At 33.3% G+C, this 23,864-nt stretch overlaps 2 protein-coding genes across 4 annotated transcripts in view; both read left to right on the top strand.

Moving 5' to 3' along the window:
* Positions 1–23,864, top strand: part of LOC145254869 (steroidogenic factor 1-like) — a 377,291-nt gene that overhangs the window by 70,083 nt on the left and 283,344 nt on the right. The gene's annotated exons all lie outside the window — the stretch shown is intronic.
* Positions 22,315–23,196, top strand: LOC145254531 (uncharacterized). Its single transcript, XM_080113056.1, has one exon. The coding sequence runs from the start codon at positions 22,315–22,317 to the stop codon at positions 23,194–23,196; it is 882 nt and encodes a 293-aa protein (XP_079969182.1).

Here is a 23,864-nt window from a genome sequence, read left to right as displayed (position 1 = left end):
TGTTTCTATGAGAGTCAGTTCAGCATCAAGTTCTGAACGAAAGAAACACTGAGGGATACTTTCTATTGCAGCAACATCAAATGGGTTGTGAAAAGGATCACGAAAGTGTTCATGCAATTGATGCATAATTTCATCTGAAGTTTTAAGCAAGGTTCTCACATCCTTCACCAGAAGTGGTGTGGTGTAGTCGAAGAGGATTTCGGACCATAGGCTTGACGAAGCAAAGCGTAAAATGTCTTCACATGTCTATGATCGTATGCAGTCTGTATCTCCTTGGAAAGGTCAGACCACCATTTGTTTTTTATTTGGCGCACACAACACTGAACCTCACTCTGTACAGAAAAAGAAGTGGGCAGCAAAAGCTGGCCTGTTCAGAGGTGAAGAGTTGAGAAGTTTCACATAAGCTTTCCGCTTTCTATTAATTTAAACGTTAATTAGATTGGATTTATCAGCAAACCAATCTCGATGTCTGGGAACCTTCAATCCAACAGCTTAAACACCTTTTTAGAATATTGTATCATTTACTGTCTCCCAAGATATATAGATTAATTTGATTTGTAGTTGTGGAGTTCATTAGTCTTAGAAGGCAGTCCATCTTGCACCTTCAAACCTCCCCTGCCTTGTGGAATGCCCATCCATGGCAAAGGCTCAGGAGTAAAGCTTGAGGAAAAATATGGAGTGGAGCCCCCAAAGCAGTATGGCATTATCTACAAATTACTAGCTCCTACGAGAAACTGTATCAACCTTGCAGTTACTTTAGACCCATCAATGATGTGGAGGGACAGAGAACATGATATGTAGCCAACAACTTGTCTTTCATTTACACTGCTCAGGCTAGCATCCAAAGGATATATCATCCATGATCAACTCTGACTGACTACTACTGCTAGACATATGTATTTTATAAGTATTTTATATGTATTTTATCAGTAAATAGTCGGCAAATGGATAGATTCTATTCAACCCATAGATGAGAACCTGATAAATGCTACCACTTTGGGATCAGAGTAATGAGAACTAAGGTGTGATTTCATATTCCCCGAGTCCCCAAAAACCCTTGACCTCATTTCAAACATCAAATATTCAAGTAGGATACTCTTCTCAAAATACTTCCTAGTTTCACTATCAATGCAATGGATCAGAAACCTGTAAAACAACTTTCTTTAACGTGAGAAGTGTCTGAACATTTACTATCTTCAAAATTCACTGGCCGACAACTGTAGCAAAGAGCAGTGCAATCACCTGATAGACTTTGGAAAGGGATTGCCCGCACTCTTTATAACATTTGCAAATGCAATTGTTTCAACTGTTACAGTTTTCAGATCTCTTTTCGGCACTTCTACACAATTGGGACGAGATTTTGTAGTTGATAAATGGAGTTTTCAGATAAAAAACAATGGTTTCTACTGATTTTTTTTGTCAATTCTAATAAGTTACAATGGCAGCTTCCAAATTATGTAGTCGAAATTACCTGAATATTACTGAATTATTAAACAAAACAACTTTAATCGTGTTAGCAGGTGAAAAATTGCGTCCATCTTGTTTAAATCAAAACGGAAAATTACCTCCCTTTTGAACTGTCCTGTGTGTTACGGTCGTTTTCATCAAATTCTATTTTTTATTTTCTTTAATAAATAATTTTATACCTTATCGATTTTCATAATATAATATTATTAATAATAATGATGTAATCATCCTAAAAATATGAGGAAGACGTAGATACCATTGTTTTCACGTGAAATTCAGTTTTATGATTTCCGAAATTTCGTCCTAATAGTGTAGAAGCACCCTCTTTTCAACTGCCTTTACTTTTGAGGCTAGGTTCAAAATGAGTTGGTGCAAATCATTGCGTATCTGCATTTATCATAGCATAGTCATTATGCATAACACAGGTGGTCTAGTAGACAGAAATCTTATTATAACTACAAAACCCAATTAATCTCATTAATAAAACTCACTATGTCAGTCTTCCTGTCTTCCGGGTATTACCTCCTCTTTTTAGAAGGTGGATGGAAGTGGTTATATAATATCTGTTCTGTTGTCATGAGACCATTATCCCAGACATTATCTTGTCCATTAAGAGGATAGTGTAGTATCTGTTCTTTCATCATAATATCCTCTCTATGGCATTATGTCCTCCTTTGGGTTTAGATGAGACAGTTGTAGTGTCGTATCTGTTCTGTTGTCATAATATAATCCTTCCAGACATTATCTCCCTCTTTTTGGGTATGTGGGTGGTAGTGTAATATCTGTTCCGTTCACATATAACCATCCTTCTAGGCATTGTTTCCTCCATTGACATATCGAAGTACATATATCTTCAGTTGCTCATATCAATATGCAAACGTATAGACATACCTCATTTCAGTTATATAAAATTATATGACATTTAAATGTTACTAAATATATCTGTGAACCGTTGGGTAACAATCATCTATTCTACTTTGATTTAATTTAAAAATTCATCAACTCGCATCTCCGTGAAGACATTCGTCTTGCACAACTAAAACTAACAATGTTTCTGAATCTTTTAGATGAGAACCCATGGTCTAGTGGATAAAGTACTTGGTAAAGTTCAGCTATAAGTTGAAGGTTTAATCTTCAGTGTGGGTAGCACTAAAACTACAATTGTGAATAACTTAGGACTTCTACCCAGTCATGGCTGATAGAACAAGAACATGCTGGCTCTGTGGATTATATGAAAAGTTCTGTTCAAAATTCTGCACAGATTACTGAAGATGAAAGAATAATTCTTGAGCTCGACAAGATACACCTGAAGAAGGTTGGAGGTTACATCGGCTGAAACGTTGTATGAATAACACTCAAGATGAGAATAGTAGTCTGAATGATTAAAATAATAAAAATAATGAGTTTTTTGTTTGCTTCTCTTCTTATTATTATTATTTACTCATCAGTGATTACACACGAACGATAATCAGTGGTTTCCCCTGGAGTCTGAGTGACAAATATCTCCAGATTTCCAGCATTATTCATGCTTCCAATAACCATTGCTAATGATTTTGCGTTATTACAACTGTTACATACCATTGGTTTTTCAATGGCAATGACCATTGGATATTTCTAAAATTTATGTGGAAATGAGCTTTCCCAAGGTTTCAGTACTATCTGCACCGTTTCTGTAGAAGTCTGCTTAGTGTTCTCCCGCCTCAGTATTTGCTTCCTCCTTGGCCCAGCGCAGTCATTTGTGTGGTATCAGTTGAGACTGGTGCCTTATTGTTATTACTGTTATTACTGTTATGATTGTTTTTATTGTTATTGTTGTTATTATACAATATTATTATACTTTATTATTCTTATATAGAAGTAAAGAGATTTATTATTTTGCCAGTCAATTTACATAGATGTTTATTATGTGTACAAATACAATCATCTCAATTAGATGGTAACGATGCTGAAAAGAGTCATTCGTTCTCTAATTGCTCAAAGAAACATTAAGAAATATTAAAGAGTTGTTGGATCAACATAGTGAAAGAGGTAGATGTCTTTTTCAGTTAATTACAAATTATAGCTAATTAGAATAATTAAAACATATTTTTTTTTTGTTTTTAAACATAACTGAATCCCAGAACTAAATTGTTATTTAGCATGTACTTAGTTATAAAAGTATATTGAAAAAGAAGTCTTACTGAAACAAACGTTGATTAACTCACATTCAGTAAAATAATTGACTGTTATTGAAATTCAATTTTGTAATGAAATACTCTTCATTTATTTGGTTGACTTTTGTTTTGTTTGTTTGTTTGTTTGTTTGATTATTTTTTTTACATCTGTTAATATCTGCCGCAATGCAACATGTGCGTGTGTGAGTACAGAAGCAATGCATATCAAAGAGTTAATCGCAAAGCCAGGTGCAACCTATCCATCATGGACAAAACAAATGTACAGCATTTGAAACCAGGTCTGCACAAAAACAAGCCCAAAGGAAAGTTTAAAGGAAAAGTGAAAGAGAAAATTTCCTGCCGGGGTAACCCCAGGAGTTTACTTGAGGATATCAGGGAAAATTTTTCATGAAAAGAATTCCAAATATAAATAAATTGACAAACAGATAAAAATTTGACCCCCCCCCCCGCAATTTTGATCCCTTAGCAGCCTTTTTCTTCAATTTGTTTTCATTTTGTAAGTCACTGATGATTTGAATGGATCCTAATGGCATTTTAGCATTTTAGGTGGTGAAGGGTCAACCATAGAAATTAAACCATGGTATGTCTCTGAAATATGTAACATATACATTTTAAATAAATAATTTGTATAATGCTTTACTTTCTTGGAGGAATATGGTGCAGTTTCAGTGGCACTTTAATTTTACAAAAAAGAAAAATATTCTCACATTACCCACCCTGTTATCTAAAAAAATATAATAATAATAATAATAATAATAATAATAATAATAATATGCTCATGTTATTCATTGTGTTGCGGAGATATCTAAGAAAATGATAATACTATGTAAGGGAGATGATACAGTATACTTCTAATGTAGAATAGCTTCCCTTGAACAAAAATGAAATCTCTCATATTAATTAAAATAAATGGTTAATTAATTCTAACTAAATGGAAGTAATAGAAGTCTGTTTAAACATAGACATATACTTACTAAAAATATTTATTCATGTAATAATTACGTTATAACTGAGCAAATATTTAAATTTGACCAAATAACTGAAATATCATAAACAAATTAGATATCTCCGCAACACAGTAAATAACCTGAGCATATTATTATTATTATTATTATTATTATTATTATTATTATTATTATTATTATTATTATTATTATTATTATTATAATATGTGAGGAAAAATAGGTTTGGTTCTGATGACCTTAGAGCAAAATTAGGTCTAAACTTAAGTCTGAACTTAGATGTGGGTGTGGAACAGGAGACTTTGATGGTTTGGCCATATTGGATGAATAGATAAGAGTATTCTGTTAGTAACTGTAGAAGAGTAGACGTAGTAGGGTTAGTTGACAGGGGAAGCCGAAGGAAATACAGCAGGAAATGCTAGAGATGGATTTCAACAAAAGAAGAATAAATACCTGTTTAGAGATAGGTTAGTTCAGAAATCATTTTCTAAAAATTTGTCCAACACCTATAGGGTGGATCGATAAAATTGTCGCCCTAGAAAAGACAACGTCATTTCATTTCTGTTGAATGAAAATCGCTTTTTTTTTTTGTTGCAGACCATCTACTAGTTGGCCAGTTGTGTACAAATCCCAAGAGCAATAGAAGCCTTCTATCATGTCTGAAAATGACACAATGTTCAACGAGCGAGATCGGAGGTGCGCCACTGTACAACTCATGTTCTCTACCGATACAAGTTATGATAACACGACCATTGCCAGCACTCTCAAAATTCAAATCTGGACGATTCAACGCTTGGGGGCACAGCTCAACACATCGGACAACCCACAGTTAGGTCTTTGGTATGGTTTCGAATGAGGACCACATCATGTGAAGTCGGCTTGAACGTCAACACCAAAGTGTACCTGGATTTGCTGAAGACTGTGGTAATCCTCTAGTGCAATCAGGTAGCTACAGCAGACCCTGGGCATGGCAGCAGGACTCGGCACCAGCCCACAAGTCCAAAGAGACCCAGGCTTGTCTTCAGAAGGAGTGCTATGACTTTGTACCCTTCTCTCACTGCCCTTCTTCCTCCCCCAACCTGAACCCACTGGACTACTTCATTTGGTCATATGTCAAGAACATCACCAACGTGACCTCTCACAACACCAAAGCCAGCCTGATTGCTGCCATTCACCAAGTATTCGCCAAACTTCCACCGGCACTTGTGAAAAAGGCATGCTCCCAGTTCCAAACCTGTATCGAGGTGGTGATTGAGGTTGAAGGCGTCTACATTGAATAGATGTCAGCTCTACTATATAATCAAGTTACCCTAATCGGTTTTTCAATAAAAGGTTTAAAATAAATTTATAGTATTGTTTTCTTTCAGGTGACAATATTATTGTATAACAGACATTAAATCGAATATGTCGATGATTCTGTTGATTCTTAGGCAAGCCAGACTTTTGAATAGGGTTCAAGCAGATTTTGCCTCAGGATTGTCTTGTCTGCCTCCTTGTTGTTTGCAGCTATTTGTTAACCTGCGAGATTTCAAGTGTTTACCTCTTACACCAAGAACAGCAGGACTCAATGATTGCATACAAAGTCGAGGAAGATTTGTAATAAATTTTGATTAAAATTCTAATAAGTATTTAATACTATCTGATTTTAAGAAGCCATAAAGGTGGTGCAAAAGTCTTCTATTCAGGGATTCATTTGACCTGTCCTGGGATGAGTATTCTTTGAGTTATTCTTATATATAAGTATTATTATACTTATGTAGAAGCATTAGGAAAACAGACTTTAATAAGCTGACATTTGGTATATAATGATAGATGCCAATGGCTTGTACTAGTCTCTCTTGTTACAATTGGTGTGGAAGGAAGCCAAAGATGCCATTACAGACTCGGTAGATTCCTAGTAGTGAACACCAAATTCCAGTTGACCTAAAAATGTCAAACATTTTGAGATTTTCATGTCAATGTGCAAATTAAAACAATTATATGGCCGAATGGAGGTGAGGTGGAGGAGGGAACGGGGTTGAAACAATAACAAATGTTTGAACAAAAACATAAACAAGGACAAAATCATTCAGTGTTGATTAGATTGTGTTATCTGTTATATATATATATATATATATATATACATATATATATATATATATATATAAAGCTGAATGTCTGTGTGTGTGTGTGTGTGTGTGTGTGTGTGTGTGTGTGTGGTCACGAATAGGCTCCTATATGGTTGACTATTTTAAAAAACTGATTACATATGATAGAAGATGTATCGAGACACAGGAATGGGCATGTTTGATCTGGCAGAACAATTGTTCATTAAAATTGTGGGGTCTGCGTTTGCACCTGGTCCACAAAGTATGAAAATAAAAAATTCAAAAATAACATTTACAAGTCTTTTTGATATAGACGTACATAATAATACTTTGATAAGTATGTTTTAACTTAAATAGAGATGGTATAATAAAATTGTGGGGTCTGCGTTCGCGCCTGGCCTCCATAGAATGGAAATAGGCACAAACTTTAATAAAGACTTTTCATATCTATCTGCATAAGTATACTTTGATAATTATGTTTCAGTTTGAAGAAATATGGTATAATAAAATTATGGGGTGTTCGTTCGCGCCTAACCTCCATAGAATGGAAATATGTCACAAAGTTTAACAAGGTGTTTTAATATAGATCCACAGAATATTGTGATAAGTGTTTCAGTGTGAACAGGTATGGTATAATAAATTATGGGATTTATCTGTTTTATTTTTACTTTCATCATATTTTGCTTTGGTTTTGATACCCCCAAATTCAACCCAAATTTACAACCCTTCCTTTTCATAACCTATCATACTTTCATAAATCAGAGTCCATTTTCTGTAGGCTGTTTTTGAACCCAGTCAACAACGGGTACTTTTGCTAGTATATATATATATATATATATATATATATATATATATATATATATATGTTTTGTTTGTATGTGCGTATCCACCTAAAAGTCAGAAACTACACAAGATACATCCACAAAGCTGAAATCTTCCTTGTTAGCGTTACCTCAAGCAGAATATGGACACATTTTTCTTTTCTTTTTTTTTTTTTTGTAAGAACCATTCTGTTGGGGATCATCAGAAAACTAGTCGGATGTGTAGGGGTTGACATTTAATTCTACTCTCATTCTCCCTATTTCAACCTTTGGTCTGAAACTCACACTAAAATATACTTTCTTCGCCAAGAGTTTTTTTAATTTTTTTTTTTACAAGGTGGTCAATACTTATGAAGGCCCGGAAGCCACTCAGGAATAAGGGTTATTGTAAGTACAGTACGTTAGTGTGGATATTTAATAAAGTGTCTACTTAAGGGAGACGGTTCATCAGGAATTTGTTTACGTTGGACTTGAAGACATCCAAGTTGTAGTCAGGAGGGAAGCAGGCAGACGGAACAGAGTTCCACAGGTATGCAGTTCTAGGAAAGAAGCTTTGTTCATGGAATTTACGTTTTGATTTAGGCATAGATAAAGAGTGGGGAAAGTTTTTGACAGTGGATTCAGCTAGACGGGTTTTTTTTCGTAAAAGATTGGCGAGGGGGGACCAGAGATTGGAGTTCAGACAAGCACCTGCCATGGTAATAACGATAAAACAAAGATAGGCTTGCAATGTCTCTTCTGTTGGAGAGAGGTTGCAGGGAAGAAAAAAGGGCATCCCTCACAAAGCCACAAAGTCTATTTTGTACTCTGTCAAGGCAGGATAGGCCGTTTTTAGCAGCTCCTGTCCAGATATGGCATCAGTATTCCATCCTTGGACGCACTTGGCTTTTATATAGATAGAGAATTGCATCAGTAGTGAGATATCTTCTGGAGCGGTAGAAAGATCCCACCATCTTTCCAGCGTCCTTGGCAACAGACTTGATGTACGTGTTCCATTTCAGATCAGGAGTGAAGATCAAGCCTAGAAGTTTAGGATCAAAGTGCAGTATTTGTTTTGTCTCTAGTTGAAAGAATGCAAATCTTTTTTGAGTGGATAATAGATAAAGGGAGGATATAGATAGATAGATAGATAGATAGATAGAAAGACAAGTTTAAAAAAAGATGGTTCTCTCTTGTAACTTTTCTATTTTGTTTTCCATACCTCCGGACAGTGCTGAGTAACCATGCTACTTAGAGTATATGGGAAACAAGTATTGTAATAATATTCAACTCTATAATAAAGATGTGTTTTATTTGTATACAAATCTGTTCCGTCACGCAAAAGTTAGTGAGTAAAAAACATACCCTTTACTAACCTATGGACGAAACCATTTCAAGTAGTGAGAAGAAGTGAGAAAGCAAATAGCAAGTCAGACAACCTCCGCCATCTGAAATAAATTCAGAAAGAAATTTTCCACTAAAAAAAGTCTATGTGTTTTTTTTTGGGGGGGGGGGCTTTAGGTCATTAGGAATGATATTAATTTATACATGAAAAATTAAATTGGTAACGTGATTCTATGATTTCATATGAATTATAACTTCAATACAACATTATGCTAACATTAAAAATGAATAGAACTAAAAAAATATTTTATGTTCTTTGTGTCATCTAAATAAATGCGATAGTTTTTGATTGTATGTATCACACTTATATTCCGAGAGAAAACAACTTATTGTTATTTAAATCATTAAAGACAGCATAGTCTTTTGAAATACTAATATTATAGTAGAAAAATGTTGTGTATTTAAACTGGGTGTTGTCTGTGAAATAACCACATAAAAATGATACAAGAATTCATTGAAACGTTTGACAGGTTTATTTAACATGTTACGATTGAGATTATGAAAAATTTAACCATTGGATGTTTGATGATAATCTCTCTTGATTTGGAGCTGCATGTGTGCGTCTCAAATTGTCATGACCGATGCCCTGGCTTCCAAATTTAAGGGCTCTCATTCCTTTTGCATCCAAGGAAATAATAACTATTTTCTTGAGTTGATCCTAACTGAAAATGATTTGTTAGGGTTTCGTTATTGCTTTTGTTGCTGGGGCTGTAAAGTGTCCAATGTAGTATGAAGTTTTTGCCCTATGAATGCTTTGACTGGTGACAAACTATTTTTTACTGCCCCATTTATCGTTGTTCGATATGGCAGGAGGAAAATATGTAGGATCTCATCTGTTGTTCCCTCTTGCTTCCTTTGAGTAGTGCCCATTTAAATGCGTCAACAAATCATCCGGCTTGTCTGTTGGATTGATGGTGATAGAGCAGTGGTTGCGCATGTGTTAATCACTACCATTTACAGAATTGCAGGAATGACTCTGGTATGAATTGTTATCTATTTTCTGAGACTAAAATCTTGGACAAACCGTGTTGACAAAATAGCCGTCTGAGTACTGCTATCATAGATTGGGTGTCTGTTGTATTGGAAAAATTTCTTGCCATTTGAAATGGCCGTCCACAACCACCAGAAAACTAAGGCCATTTATTGGCCCGGCAAAATCTACATCTATTTTGAACCATGGTTGCTTTGAATAGAACCACAATCCAAGGTGAATTCTTCTGTGCTTCCATACACTGGATACAACACTTGACAATGCATTCAATATCTGTGTCTATGTTAGGCCAATAAGCCACACAGTGAGCTATTGATTTCATTCCGTTAATATATGAATGTAGTTATCTAAAAACTGCTTGCCTGAGATTAGTTGAAACAACAACACTATCTGCAAACATCAGACAACCATCAATGACAGAACGAGAGCTACTGCGGCGTTTGAACTGTTGAAGGTCTCTCTTGAGGTTAGGAGGTCATGGAGAAACCTCCATACTTTTTGGATCATTGGATTTTGTTGTTTCTTCTTTGATGTCAATCCTTGTCAGTAGAATCGTCCATAAGTGTGCATTAAAAATCATCCTCAACACTAATGGTAGCGATGACAGTATCGTCATCTGGAGCTGATGTTTTCTGATGAGTAGTGATAAGGTCAAATTCTGTTGTTCTGCGGTACTGTATGCTGAAATCATATCCCAGTAGAATGATTGCCTATCATTGCAATCAACTGGCTGAATATACCGGATTACCTTTTTTGGAGCCGAATATTGAAAGTAGTAGTGGCTTGTGGTCCATCAGAAGTTTAAAGTGAAGCTTGAACAGTATCTTGTAGAATTCTTTTACAGCAAAAATCAGTTGTTTTTTTTTTTTTTTTTTTTTGACTAATAGCGTTCAGCAGGCGTTAAGAGTCTGGCTGCATGCATGATAACCTTCTCAGTTATATCTGTAAATATATGCAAGATCACTACTCTCACTGCCATGCTTTGATACACTCACTGCCACAACTGGGCCAGGACTATTTTGTATCTTTCGTCAAAAGCGGTGCTTTGATTTAATGGAGTGACAGCAAGAAACTTTGTTAGTAACTCATGACTCCCAGAAATGCTCATAAGCTGCTAATGTCATGATAACCTCGGCGATCGAAAATAAATCCCAATAATTTTAAGGAAGATAAATAAAAATGGCATTTATAGGTTGGAGCTGGAAACCAAGCGCTTGGATGCAGATAGGACCCTGCTAGTTCTTTCTGTCAACTCCTGGATTGTCTGAGAATAATAATGTCATCTAAGTATGTAGCTGCACCTTCCATGCCAATGAGAATTGTGTCCATGATCTGCTGAAATATTTTTACCCCAAAAAGTGAATTGGAATAGTCCACGATGTGTGTTGATGGTAAGCAGTTTCCTGGAGGTTACTGCCACTTTGATTTGCAGATATACTTCTGTGAGGTCTAATTTTGTGAAGCAGGTGCTACCATTAAGTATGGTGTATAGATCATCTGAGATTGGTAATGGATATTGGTGATTCTCTAGTGTTGCATGGAAACCAGTAAAAAAATCAGCACACAGCCGAATTGAATCATCGGCTTTCTTTACTACTACAATAAGTGCTACTCACCGTGAATATGTCACAGGTATGATTACCTTCATTTCCTCAAGTCGTTTTAGTTCCTGTTCCACCAGTGGCAATGCAGCATATGGCACTAGGTGTCTGGGTGGAAACACAGATTTAGCAGATGGTTTAAGGGACAGGTTAGCCTCTGCATGAATGTACTGTCCCAAGTTATTATTAAAAACTGAAGAAAATTATGTATAATCTCTCTGGTCTGATCGATAATGTTGCTCTGTGTTAATGAACTGAATACCATCTTATATATCTGATTGAGTGCAAGAAGACCCAGCAGCTCAATAAAATCAAATCCCAGTAAATTATGGTTCAAGTTTGCTATATATATATGATACCCGATGCTGGTTTGTCTTTTATTTTAATGGTAACTGGTAGGTCACCTGTGTTGTGGACACGGTTCCTGAAAATACTCTGTGCTACATGTCTTGTTGGTGTCAGTGACGACTGGCCTATGATTTCCCATAGGGATTGTGATATAAGAGGCAGTGTCCACGTTCAGCTGAACAAGATGGCCATTCAACTGTTCTGCCACATATTTTCGGTTTGATTTTGGGTTTGGGAAGAAGATTGCTTTTAGACTGTATTTGTTTTGTTATGATCTTTGTTCCTGTTATGCGAGGTTTGTCTACTCACTGTTGGTCTTTGTCCTTGAAGGATACAAAAGTGTTAATTGCAGAAACTGTTGATTTTTGCACCATAGTTGAATCATGCTTTGGATTAACAAGTAAAGTTATGTCTGAATTCTACTCTATTTTTGACAAAATTCATGTATGCATAGCTGCGTCCTCCACCGATCTCAAACCACACACAAAAATGAAATACTTCAATTGAGCGTCTGTTTACAATGAGAAATCGGTTGACTCACATTTTGTTAAGACGATTGAATCGTATATTAATTAATGAAATTTGTTCACTGAGTATCTGTCTCAGTGTCCCTTTTGAACTCTTCTATGTCTTACATAAGCAAATATGATTTTCTTCTTCAAATTTTATTTTCTATTTTCTTTAATGCATATTTTTCTACCGTATCGATTTTCATAATTTTTTAATATAATCATTTTAAAAATACGAGGAATACGTAGATATCATTGTTTTCATGTGAAATTCAGTAATACAATTTCCGAAATTTCGTTCTGATAGTGTAAGAGCGCTAACATTTCATATCTCTGATTCAGCTATTGATGGTGTGAGATTTTAAGAAAGCAACTGCTGTCACCGACGTGCATCAGAATCAGAGATGTGCCATTAAATACCTGGCAAAAGCGCGTTAAGAATGGTAGTGACTGTAGAAAAATAAATGACAAAAGTACAAAAAAGTCGCTGGTTTTAATCGTATCACGCCCATTTTCATAGCTCTTCATCTTTTTGGGTTAAAAAAAAGGGAGCTTTACTTTTGGAACAACCCTCATATATGTGTATGTGTTGAATTTTCAATACTTTAAATTATTTCAACATGTTTAAATTGAAACAAGTAAAGTCATGCCTGCCATATGCATGGGGATCAATATATTTCTTATGCATATAAAAACTGAATTCATGCGGCTATTTTATTTAAGAAAAGTATATTGTATCGTTTAAAAGACATATTATTACTTTGAGCAATCCCAGTTACTATGTGCATTTCCTATGCGTATAAAAATGGTGGATACAGATGTGCCCAATCATATGCAGATATGAGGTTGCATGGGCATAGGTGGGCAAATTACATTCAATAACCATGACTAATGAATTTGCTTCACATTGAGTGTCCTACTTTCGTGACCTTATACCAGTTTAAAATTAGCTTTGTAGTTTATATATATTATGTAATATGCACTGTGAAACAGATATCCTTGTAGCTAAAGCAGCTTCATCAAACACAAGGGACGGCAGGCAATCAAGTGTGTATGCATGGTAAAAGAGTCTGCGTCTTAAAATGGCGTTCAGGTTTTTACCTCTAACGATGAGCTAATCTCCTTTTGTGCAGGCAATACAATGCAATATGTGTACAGCAAGTAGAGAGTTCTTCGAATTTTTGCCTGTAAGGTGTGTGTGTGTGTGTGTGTGTGTGTGTGTGTGTGTGTGTGTGTGTGTGTGTGTGTATATATATATATATAATTTTATGTATCTGATTTCAGTATTTATTTCAACTACAGAAATATATATAACTATAATATTGTTCAAATGAATACTAACAATTATTTTTATACCTACAGACACTAGAGTTTGATGCTTAGGCAATCATCAGTGCAGCAAGTGATAATTACTGCTGGTCAGGAGATTCAGACTCGATCGCAAAGCCACCCTTAATTTCATGGATAAGCATCTTACTTCAAAGCCACCGGTGATTAACACAGCAATTGAAGAAAAGTAAATGCAAATAAATTTCATGCCAGCAGAATCAAAACCAGAACGTTTAGCGCTTCAGCTAAAGTTGTTATCTATCTCTCCAATCTCGTTACCATTTGAACTACCTACAGATGGATACGAAAGGTTAAAAATTAAGTGACTTTGAGCGATGAATGTTTTAATTTTGCGCATGTGCAAAAGTAACAGCAGGAGTAATGTTTTATTCGACTTACTCTGCCAAGGTTGACTGTTTTGTTTTCAATTTTGATCCCTTAACAACAATTTTTTCCAACTAAAAACCAAATCAAAAGTGTGTTACAGGTCCAAATAACCTATATATCAAATTTCAACTCTGTTGACCAAATATTCAGAGAGGGTTTGGTAGAAACTATTTGCACACACACCGATAAGGTCACTTTTATATAAAAAATATTCTCATGCACTAGACTGCTTTCATCTTAAATTCTACGCAATTATGCAGAATGTAGAAACTATGCATAAATAGAATTCATTGTAATAGTAAAATTAAACCTATCATTTAATAAGAAACCATAAAAAATGGTTGGTAATTAAAACTCGTTTTTCAAAGGAATATGCAAATTAGTTAACCTATATGTAGTCGCTCACATATCCATGATTGAGTATATTAAAAAGTTTGTTTTAACAATTTTTAAATAGAAAAGGTAGGCTTTTAATATCAATGTCTGAGCGATAAAAAATCGACCTTATATGTATATAGATGTGTATATGTGTATGTATATATGCGTATATATATGTATATGTGTGTATATATGTATGTATATGTATATAGGTATATGCGTATATATATGTTTGTATATGAATGTGTATATATTTGTATATGCGTATGTATATATATGTGTGTGTGTGTTTATGTGGATATAAGCATAAATGTATATGTATATCTATATAAGTGTGAATATAAGCATAGATGTATGTGTATCCATATATAAGCATATGTGTGTATGTGTGTGTGTGTATATATATATATATATATATATATGTATATGTATGTCTGTGTTTATATGCATGTCTATGTATGCATATGTTTATATGCATGTATATATGCACATTAAATGTATCGGCAACCAGTTGTGTTGATACCAATATTTATTCTGTTTTGTTTGCATAGAACATTCATAAAACGGTGATCAGTGATTCTACTTTCTCAACTGAAACTAATAAATCTCTTTACTTCTTTATTATTTTTATTGACTCACACAGGTCACCATCAGTAATTAATAACCTGTTGTGTTCCTATACTCTGAATAACTATAGGAATAGTGAGTCTATTGTTACAGTTGATGTGGAAGAAAGCCAAAGATGCCATTGTAGATTCTTGGTAATGAATGCCAAATTCCTGTCAATGTAAAAATGTCAAACATTTTGTGTTTTTGGGCCAATATACAGATACAAAACAATCACAACACAAAATGATACAAAGTGGTGAGAGTGGGGATCCTTGTGAGACAATAACAAACGTTTGCACCCACACGAGTAAGGTCATCCAATGTTTATCATATTTTTGGCCGACATATTTTTCATTTTATTTGGATTTCAATTAGTAAAACAAAACAAATTTCATGAATATTTTCTTTCCAAGTAATTTCCATTTGTTAAACGCAATATCACAAGACTGCAGATTACAAGTTGGATGCCTTCAAGTCCAGTGTCAACAAATATTTGTCAAACCATCCTTTTAAATAATCAAATCTTTCCCTTTCCACCTATATCTCTGTAATAGGTACACAAACCTCAACTGACCATGTTTGAGGCAGAGAAGAAAGTAATTTTGTTTTGTTGTTGTATTATTTGGATTCTTCGGACTACTGTTTTCATCTTGAGTGTCATTTTCACAATGTTTCGGGCGACCTCTAACTTTTCATTGACATATATTTTGTCGAACTCAGGAATCTTTCTGTCAAATTTGGGAATCTGCATGGAATTTCGAACGAAACCTTTTATTAAATTCAAGGGGGGTGCATGCTCTCATTTTCGATTGCCCACACTGAGCATTGAACCTTCAACCTCCAGAAGAAGGTCACTTTTACAACTAAATTTTTTCAAGTACTCTAACCACTGCGCTACGAGTCCTTACGGACAATTCTAGTACAAATTTTAAGAGCCTTAAACCTATTTTATTTCTAGATGTGAATATTGCTGTTTATTACTACATATTAGTATAAGGGTTCTGTTCAAAATTCTGTGCAGATTCCCGAGTTCGACAGAAAGAATCCCAAGTTCAACAAGATACACCTGAAGAATGTTGGAGGTTACATCAACCGAAACCTGAAAATAACACTGAAGATGAGGACAGTCGTCTAAAGAATCCAAATAATATAAATAACCAGTCCTTATCTAAAAAATTCAGACAAGCAATTATTTTTTTATTTTGCAAAATTGGTTTTGTATTTGTAATAGAATGACTGTGTTAACTGTGAAGAAATTGTAAAACAAACATAAACCAAATAAACGTGATCAAATTTAATTATCTCCAAATATGGCTATTTTTAACATGCTGATATTTTAGAGTTCTCTTTTTTTAGAGTTTTTTTTTTATTTTAGAATTTTATTTATTTATCACACTAAAACAAAAATTTCCGACCAGGTGAGGCCTTATTTTCGTTAAATGCAAGATATTAAAAACTATTAACACTAAGTTCTATGGCAACCCAAACAAAAAGCCATTGTAAAACTTCAGTCACCTACGTTTAGCAAGGTAAAACCAATACTTTGGTCGCCATGTTGTTTTTTATGTTTTTGTAGGAAAAACGACCATAAATTATAAAATTAAAACAAAATTAGTTCCCACACACGTTTGTTATAAATTATTTGTTTTTATGTTTTTTTTACGATTTCTTAACTATGCTGCAATGTTATTTACTTTTCATAACGTTAAATCTTATATCCCAGAGTATTCTCTTGTGTTCTTACGTTTTTGAACAGTGTGCCATTGCTAGTGAGAGAAGCATAATCGCTGTTTCGTATTCTTGAAAACGACATATGCACAAAGCAAATAGATTTTTACATTTCGGTGATAGCAATCAGTTTCGAAATCAAAGAACATTTTGTGCCAAAAACAAAACGAGTTGGAATTTTTTCTCTTTTTTTTTTTTGCGATGTAACTTATTATTGCAGAAATTACGTTGACATCGACTTTTTTATGGCACTGCGGCAATGAAGATGCGTAATAGCATTCTGCATCTTACAGCAGTCACAATCCATCGTCGTATAACTGTTATAAATGTGGATTATCTCAACAGTTTTAGTTATTTATTATTCTTATAAAGCTCTTTCTTTAAAAGTATGGATCATTTTATATGTGAAAAGTCTGTTATCTTGTCAATGTTCCGATTTGGGAAAATTGATTTTTATCTTTTACTAGTAAGAAGACAATATTGATTGAGACTGAATGAATCACTAGTTTTATTTTCTTAGTTGTTTCACGACGTTTCGGCCAACTATTCCTCTGACCTTCATCAGGAAAAGATGAGGATAATAGTCCGCAATGAAAATAAAATTAATAAATAATATTCATCTGAATGAATTCCAATTAATGGAAGATCAGATAATGAATAAACATGAATTTATAAGACCAAAAAATTCAACCTTGATCGCAGTTGATAGAGACGTTGAATCTCTACGGTTCCAGGTGAGAATTGTCTGAAGATAGCAGTTTCAATTCTACCCAAAGCTGGCCAGAGGCTTACTTGGCTGAAAACGTGGTCAGATGGCAACAACTACAGAAGGCAGTAATTGCAGTGAATGCAGTCAGGAGATTCAAATTTCCTATCCGTCGTGGTTATCACCTGACGAAGGCCAGAGGAATAGTTGGCCGAAACGTTGTGAAACAACTAAGAAAAGTTGAAGATAATAGTCTGCAATAAAAATAAAATTAGTAAATAATACTCATCTCAATGAATTCCAATTAAATAATATGAATCACTAGTATGTGCTTTTTTACTATGCTCATACTATGCCATATTACGTTGTCTTTATTCCCCCCCCCCTCGTTTCTCTCCTGAATAAAGTCAGAAGCTGAAATGTTAGAAAACTCTTTGAATTAGTGTCTTATAAATACAGTTTAAATTTCATTGAAATCAGATATGCATATTTTAAATTTTAAGAGGTCTGTGTCCCAACATGTCATTAAAGGAGAGTACACATGAATATTTGTCACATGCAGGATAATGTACAGATTCAGAATGACTTCTATTGTTTCCCTCCCAGAATTTTATTCAGATTTCATTAAAATTTGATATATTTGAAGTAGTGGTGGGACGATTAATCGGAATCGGAATCGTTAATCGTAAGAATCGTGTATTTTGGGAGGTATCGGAATCGGAATCGCATCGTTAAAAAATACCTTAATTTTCCGATTCCTTCATTACGATTCTTTTAGTCTGATGTTGAAAAAAAAGAAAAAAATTTTCTGATATTTCTAACCGCAAGAGAGAAATAAAAAGAAACCAAAGAAATTCATTATTAACAGGGCAATGCTTAGTGCCCCTCCCTTACAAGGTTCATTCATTCAGATCTATTGTAATCAAAACTACAAAGGAGTTAACTTGAAAAGAAGTATGCAGGGGGCAGGGCTCTACATTGCAAGTAAAAATAAAAAAAAAACGCTTATCTTTTTGGCGATTGTTTTTTTTTACTGACAAATCTTCTAATAGTGAATGAAAATGCTTTTTCAACTTATATTTTCTTAAAATAAAACGAGCAAAGTCAAATTATTTAAACAGTAAAAGGTTTAATAGAACAATATACTTTTTTTTCTTTTTTAAAAGAAGGCTTTTGAAAGAAATATCTCTAAAATGAAATTGATCACGTTGTATTATTTCGCAAAGTTTTGACAGTAGTCGGTTTCTTTTGAAGTTTCAAAAAAATCGACCCCATACCTATCTCTTCCAAACCTAAAGTTATTAAATAACCCCTTCGTTAATTTAAGGGTAATTAATTCAATTCAGTAAAGTTTTTTTTTTTTTAATTTCATTGAAATAAAATCCATTATTTTTTTTTTCTCCAGAAAGATAAAACCCTGAATTTGATTATATTAAAAGCAGAATAATACAATCTTTTTTCTAGAATTTTAAATTGAAAATTAAAAGTGTTTTGCGCAGTTTTTTGCCGAACGAAAAAGAAATTAATATATTTTTTTTTAAAAGGTTTTGTAATCAATTAATTTTTATGTCTAAATAATATTTACGGTTAATTAAATAATTTCATTTTAAAAAGTATTTATAAATAGAATTTTACTAAGGACTTATAGTTTAGCAATATTGAACCGCATCAACCATGTGTGAATTGAACACAGTCAACCAAAAAAAAAATTCAAAAGAAAATGCGGGTTTGTATTACTGTACACATAGATTCGAAAAAGTTGTCAAAAAACAAATATATAACAAATAAATGTTATCAAAGGCAAGATAAGTTATTTTTCTACCTAACTGGATATATTTTTCGGGTTTTTATTCAATGTAACATATTTATTCAGCTCGAAAAGCATACAGTGTTTACCGATGTATTGGAAAATTCAAAATGGCGCCCGACACTCTCTTTAACACGGTAAGTTCAGGAGAAGATGTTATAAATAATAAACTATACAAAATACTGCTAGAAACTCACTCAATATATGTTACCGTGACATATTTTGACATATATTCGGTGTTTTTTTAATAGTATTTTGTCTAGTTGATTATTTATAACACCTTTTCCCGAACTTACCATGTTAAAGAAAGTGTCGGGCGCCATTTTGAATTTTCCAATACATCGGTAAACACTGCATGTTTTTCGAGCTGAATAAACATGTTACATTGAATAAAAACAAAATAAATTACCCAGTTTGGTAGAAAAGTAACTTATCTTGCCTTTGATATTATTTGTTTGTTATATATTTGTTTTTTTGACAACTTTTTCGAATCTATGTGTACAGTAATACAAACCTGAAAATGCATATTTGCATTTCATTATGTAAACTTTTATACATTGGTTTCAAAAATTAAATTCTATAAGTTTTTTTTGTTAACTACCGGTTGGTACAATTTACCACCCCATCCCTTTATATTTTTTTCTTTTTGTCTTTTTTAGCGGATTATTTTCAATTAATTATCCAAATAAGTGACTAGCTTTAAAACAAAATTTAATAGTAAATTATTTGTTTACAGATAAACTGAATTTTCTAATATGGCCCAAAGTCCAAAAAAAAAGTCTTTTTGAAGATGATGAGTTGAAAGCCATTTGCAAAGTCTGTCAAATTAAAATATCGCGAGGAATAAAACCATCTAACATGACCACAACCAACATGTTAAAACATTTAACTATGAAGCATCCAAATAAATTGGAGGAGCAAAATAAAAAAGAAAAGGAACAAAAAATTACCAACTAGTCACTCAGAGCAGTTTTATTAGTGAGGGTCGAAATCGCAGTGTCTTTTTTTTCTTTTTTTTTTTGCCTACGTCACCATCTAGGTGTCACCATTTTTTTTTTTTTTACCCTCCTTAACTTCAAAGAGTAAATACAATATATACAACTAAAAAAATGATTTTTAAAAATGCTGATTCCATTCATGAAAAATTCTTTTAACTAGAAATTAAAATTTAGGTAAAGATAGCTGACTGACAGCAACAGGAGCACTGGTTAACTACTGAACCACGTGGAAAGGTGTGGGGGGGGGAAAGGAAATTAAATGATGATAATAAATTATGATAACCGTCTTTGAAAGGCACTAAACTCCTAAAATTTACTTCTTTAAAATTTTAGGCGGCATTCCCCGGCGATTTTAAAGCACTCTCTCTCTCAAAAAAAAAAAAAAAAAAAAAAAAAAAAAAATTTGATTTTTAAGTTTGGGAAAGATATATTTATTATAACCAAATTCCTGTATGAAGACTGGATCTACTTTATTGGACGTTAATTTGTGAGATAAGTAATTTTTCAATGTTTAATGTTTTTAAAGTTTCAATTATCAATTAAATTTTTTTAATTGCATTTATTTTTCAATTTATTTTAAAAAAACAGGGTTTTAAATGTATTTTTCAAGGTAACAAGCTTCGAAAGAAACCTAATAAAAAAAAATCACTTAATTTTTAATTTCGACAACCCTGAGAATTTAATTATTAAAAAAATATTGAAATGTGACATTTTTTTTATTTAACATTTCTATTAGTTCAATTAATTTTCTTTCAATAATTCATTTCACTCAACAAACTTCACCATTTTTTGTTTGTTTTTTTTAATCTTTTTCTGTAATTTTGGTAATTATGTTTGCTCAATTTTATCTAGTATTTCACTTGTTTTTTATAGTGGTATCATTTTTATATGTGTTCCTTTGATATACCCTATTTCAAAAGTAGTTTGGCTAAACTTATTCTTCACGTTAGAAACAACGTGTAAAAGCAATGAAAAAGTAAGAAAAATAATAGGTGTTAACTACTTCTTGTGAATTATGGAGGTCTGAAGAACTTCCGTCACAAATACAACTATCAATAGCTAAACAAAAAATCGTTTTTGAAATTCCTTTAATTGTAACTTTTCGCTATACCTACCTTTTGGTATAAAACACAAAAACTTTCGATTAATGGTATTTCTCATATATGGTCGTTAACTTTGGAAAGGTTATTTTGTATCTACGGCACGATGTCACGTGGTATATTGTTTTTTGGTCGAGTTGAACAACTCACACCCCCCCTGTAATTTTTTTTACCGATAGTTTCATTAAATTCTTTTGCTGGATTTTCATTGATTACACACTAATCTAATAGATTATGAAAAAAAAAAAAAAAAATTTACCATTATTTCGACATTTGGAAGGGGTGCTCACTTTTTAGTTACAACGTTCTGGTAAACCGGTAACCCATTTTGTAACCATCGATATTTTTTTTTTTTCTCATAATCTGATAGATTAGTGTGTAAACAATATAAATCCAGCGAAAGATTTAATTAAAACTATCGGTGAAAAAAATTACACGGGGGGGGGAGGGAGTTGTTCAACTCGCGATGTTTGTTTTTTATGAAATTGTTTTTTATAACAATGAATGGACATATTTTTAATTTTTTTTATTTTTTTTTGTTTTTATGAAAAGAAAGTTTCATTTTTTTTTTTCTTACTTCGTTTTTATTTTTTTTGTTAAGAATTCAAGTCCTATAGATTTACAACATTCTGGTAAACCGGTCACCCATTTTGTAACCATCGATTGTTTTTTATAACAATGAATTTTTTTTTTTAAGTTTATTCTTATGTGTGTTTTTATGAAATAAACGTATCGATTTTACACAATCTATCAGATTATGAAGAAAAAAAAAAATTTACTTCTGGCAAATTGGTCACTCACTTTCGGAGAACGGAAGTGAATGTCAAGAAATTGCATTTTTTTTATTGCCCTTTTATTGCGCTTTTTTTTTGTTTTTATTAAGACTAGTTATTTTTCCATTGTGAACACGTGGTAATTAATTTTTAATTATGGCTACCTCCGGAAACCCAAGGTGGGAGTTAATGAAGAAAATGAATGAAATGCCAATAGATTATGCCAGGGAGAAGAATTTGATAGCGCAAAGTAAGGTTTGTTCATGTGGCCATAACATGGCCCTGCAGAAATATGGGAAAGCCAAACTGGATGGCTTCTGTTGGAGATGCTGCCGCTGCAAAAAAATCACATCATTACGGAGTGGTACACTTTTTGAACACGCAAAAGTGACCATTTCCACACTATTACAAATAATATACGACTTCGTAACACAAACTCCTGTTACAGGGTCGGCAAACGCCATTGGCATTAGCGAGAAAACATGTATCCAGTGGTATCAGTATTGCCGGGATATTTGCTCCAGTAAAATGCTGAAAGACTGGGAAAAGCTAGGCGGTCCGGGACATGTTGTAGAAATAGACGAGAGTCTATTATTTAAGAGGAAGTATAACATTGGCCGAGTGACAAACCAGATATGGGTTGTAGGGTTCTATGACCGAACCCAAAGGAAAGGATTCCTGCGGCGAATCTCGGACCGCTCAGCAAGAACATTGGAGCAAGTAATTGTGGAATGTGTTGCTGTCGAGTCAACAATTTATACAGACCAGTGGCGGAGCTATTCTAATTTAGGAAATCTCGGATATGTGCACGGGACAGTCAACCATTCGGAACATTCGGCAGTCTGCACAAACAGTATTGAAGGGTACTGGTCAAGAATTAAAAGACGCATAAAATACATCTATGGGTCTTCCGGAGACATGAAATGGTCCCACGTTGATGAAGCAATGTACCGGGAGGCATACCACATGACAGCAGACAAGGGGATGGAGAATTTTGAAACATTTCTCCAACATGTCAGTGAAATCTATAGGACTTGAATCCTTAACAAAAAAAATAAAAACGAAGTAAGAAAAAAAAAAAAAATGAAACTTTATTTTCATAAAAACAAACAAAAATAAAAAAATTAAAAATATGTCCATTCATTGTTATAAAAAACAGAAAAAATAAAAACGAAGTAAAAAAAATTGAAACTTTTCATAAAAACAAAAAAAAATAAAAAAAATTAAAAATATGTCCATTCATTGTTATAAAAAACAATTTCATAAAAAACAAACATCGCGAGTTGAATAACTCCCCCCCCCTGTAATTTTTTTCACCGATAGTTTTAATTAAATCTTTTGCTGGATTTATATTGTTTACACACTAATCTATCAGATTATGAGAAAAAAAAAATATCGATGGTTACAAAACGGGTGACCGGTTTACCAGAACGTTGTAACTAAAAAGTGAGCACCCCTTCCAAATATCGAAGTAATGATAAATTTTTTTTTTTTTTCATAATATAGATTAGTGTGTAATCAATGAAAATCCAGCAAAAGAATTTAATGAAACTATCGGTAAAAAAAATTACAGGGGGGTGTGAGTTGTTCAACTCGACCTGTTTTTTTTTTCATTACGCACGTTCATTTATAAATTATTAAATCAAATATTTATCTTTTTTATATTTAATTAGTATATATTTTCTTTCTCTTCCGCTATATTTTTT

Source organism: Euprymna scolopes, chromosome 30 (genome assembly GCF_053919585.1).
Source record: "Euprymna scolopes isolate OS-2025 chromosome 30, ASM5391958v1, whole genome shotgun sequence".
Classification (NCBI taxonomy): Eukaryota; Metazoa; Mollusca; class Cephalopoda; order Sepiida; family Sepiolidae; genus Euprymna; species Euprymna scolopes.
Note: the sequence above shows the minus strand (reverse complement) of the source record. Positions and strands in the feature narration are given on the sequence as shown.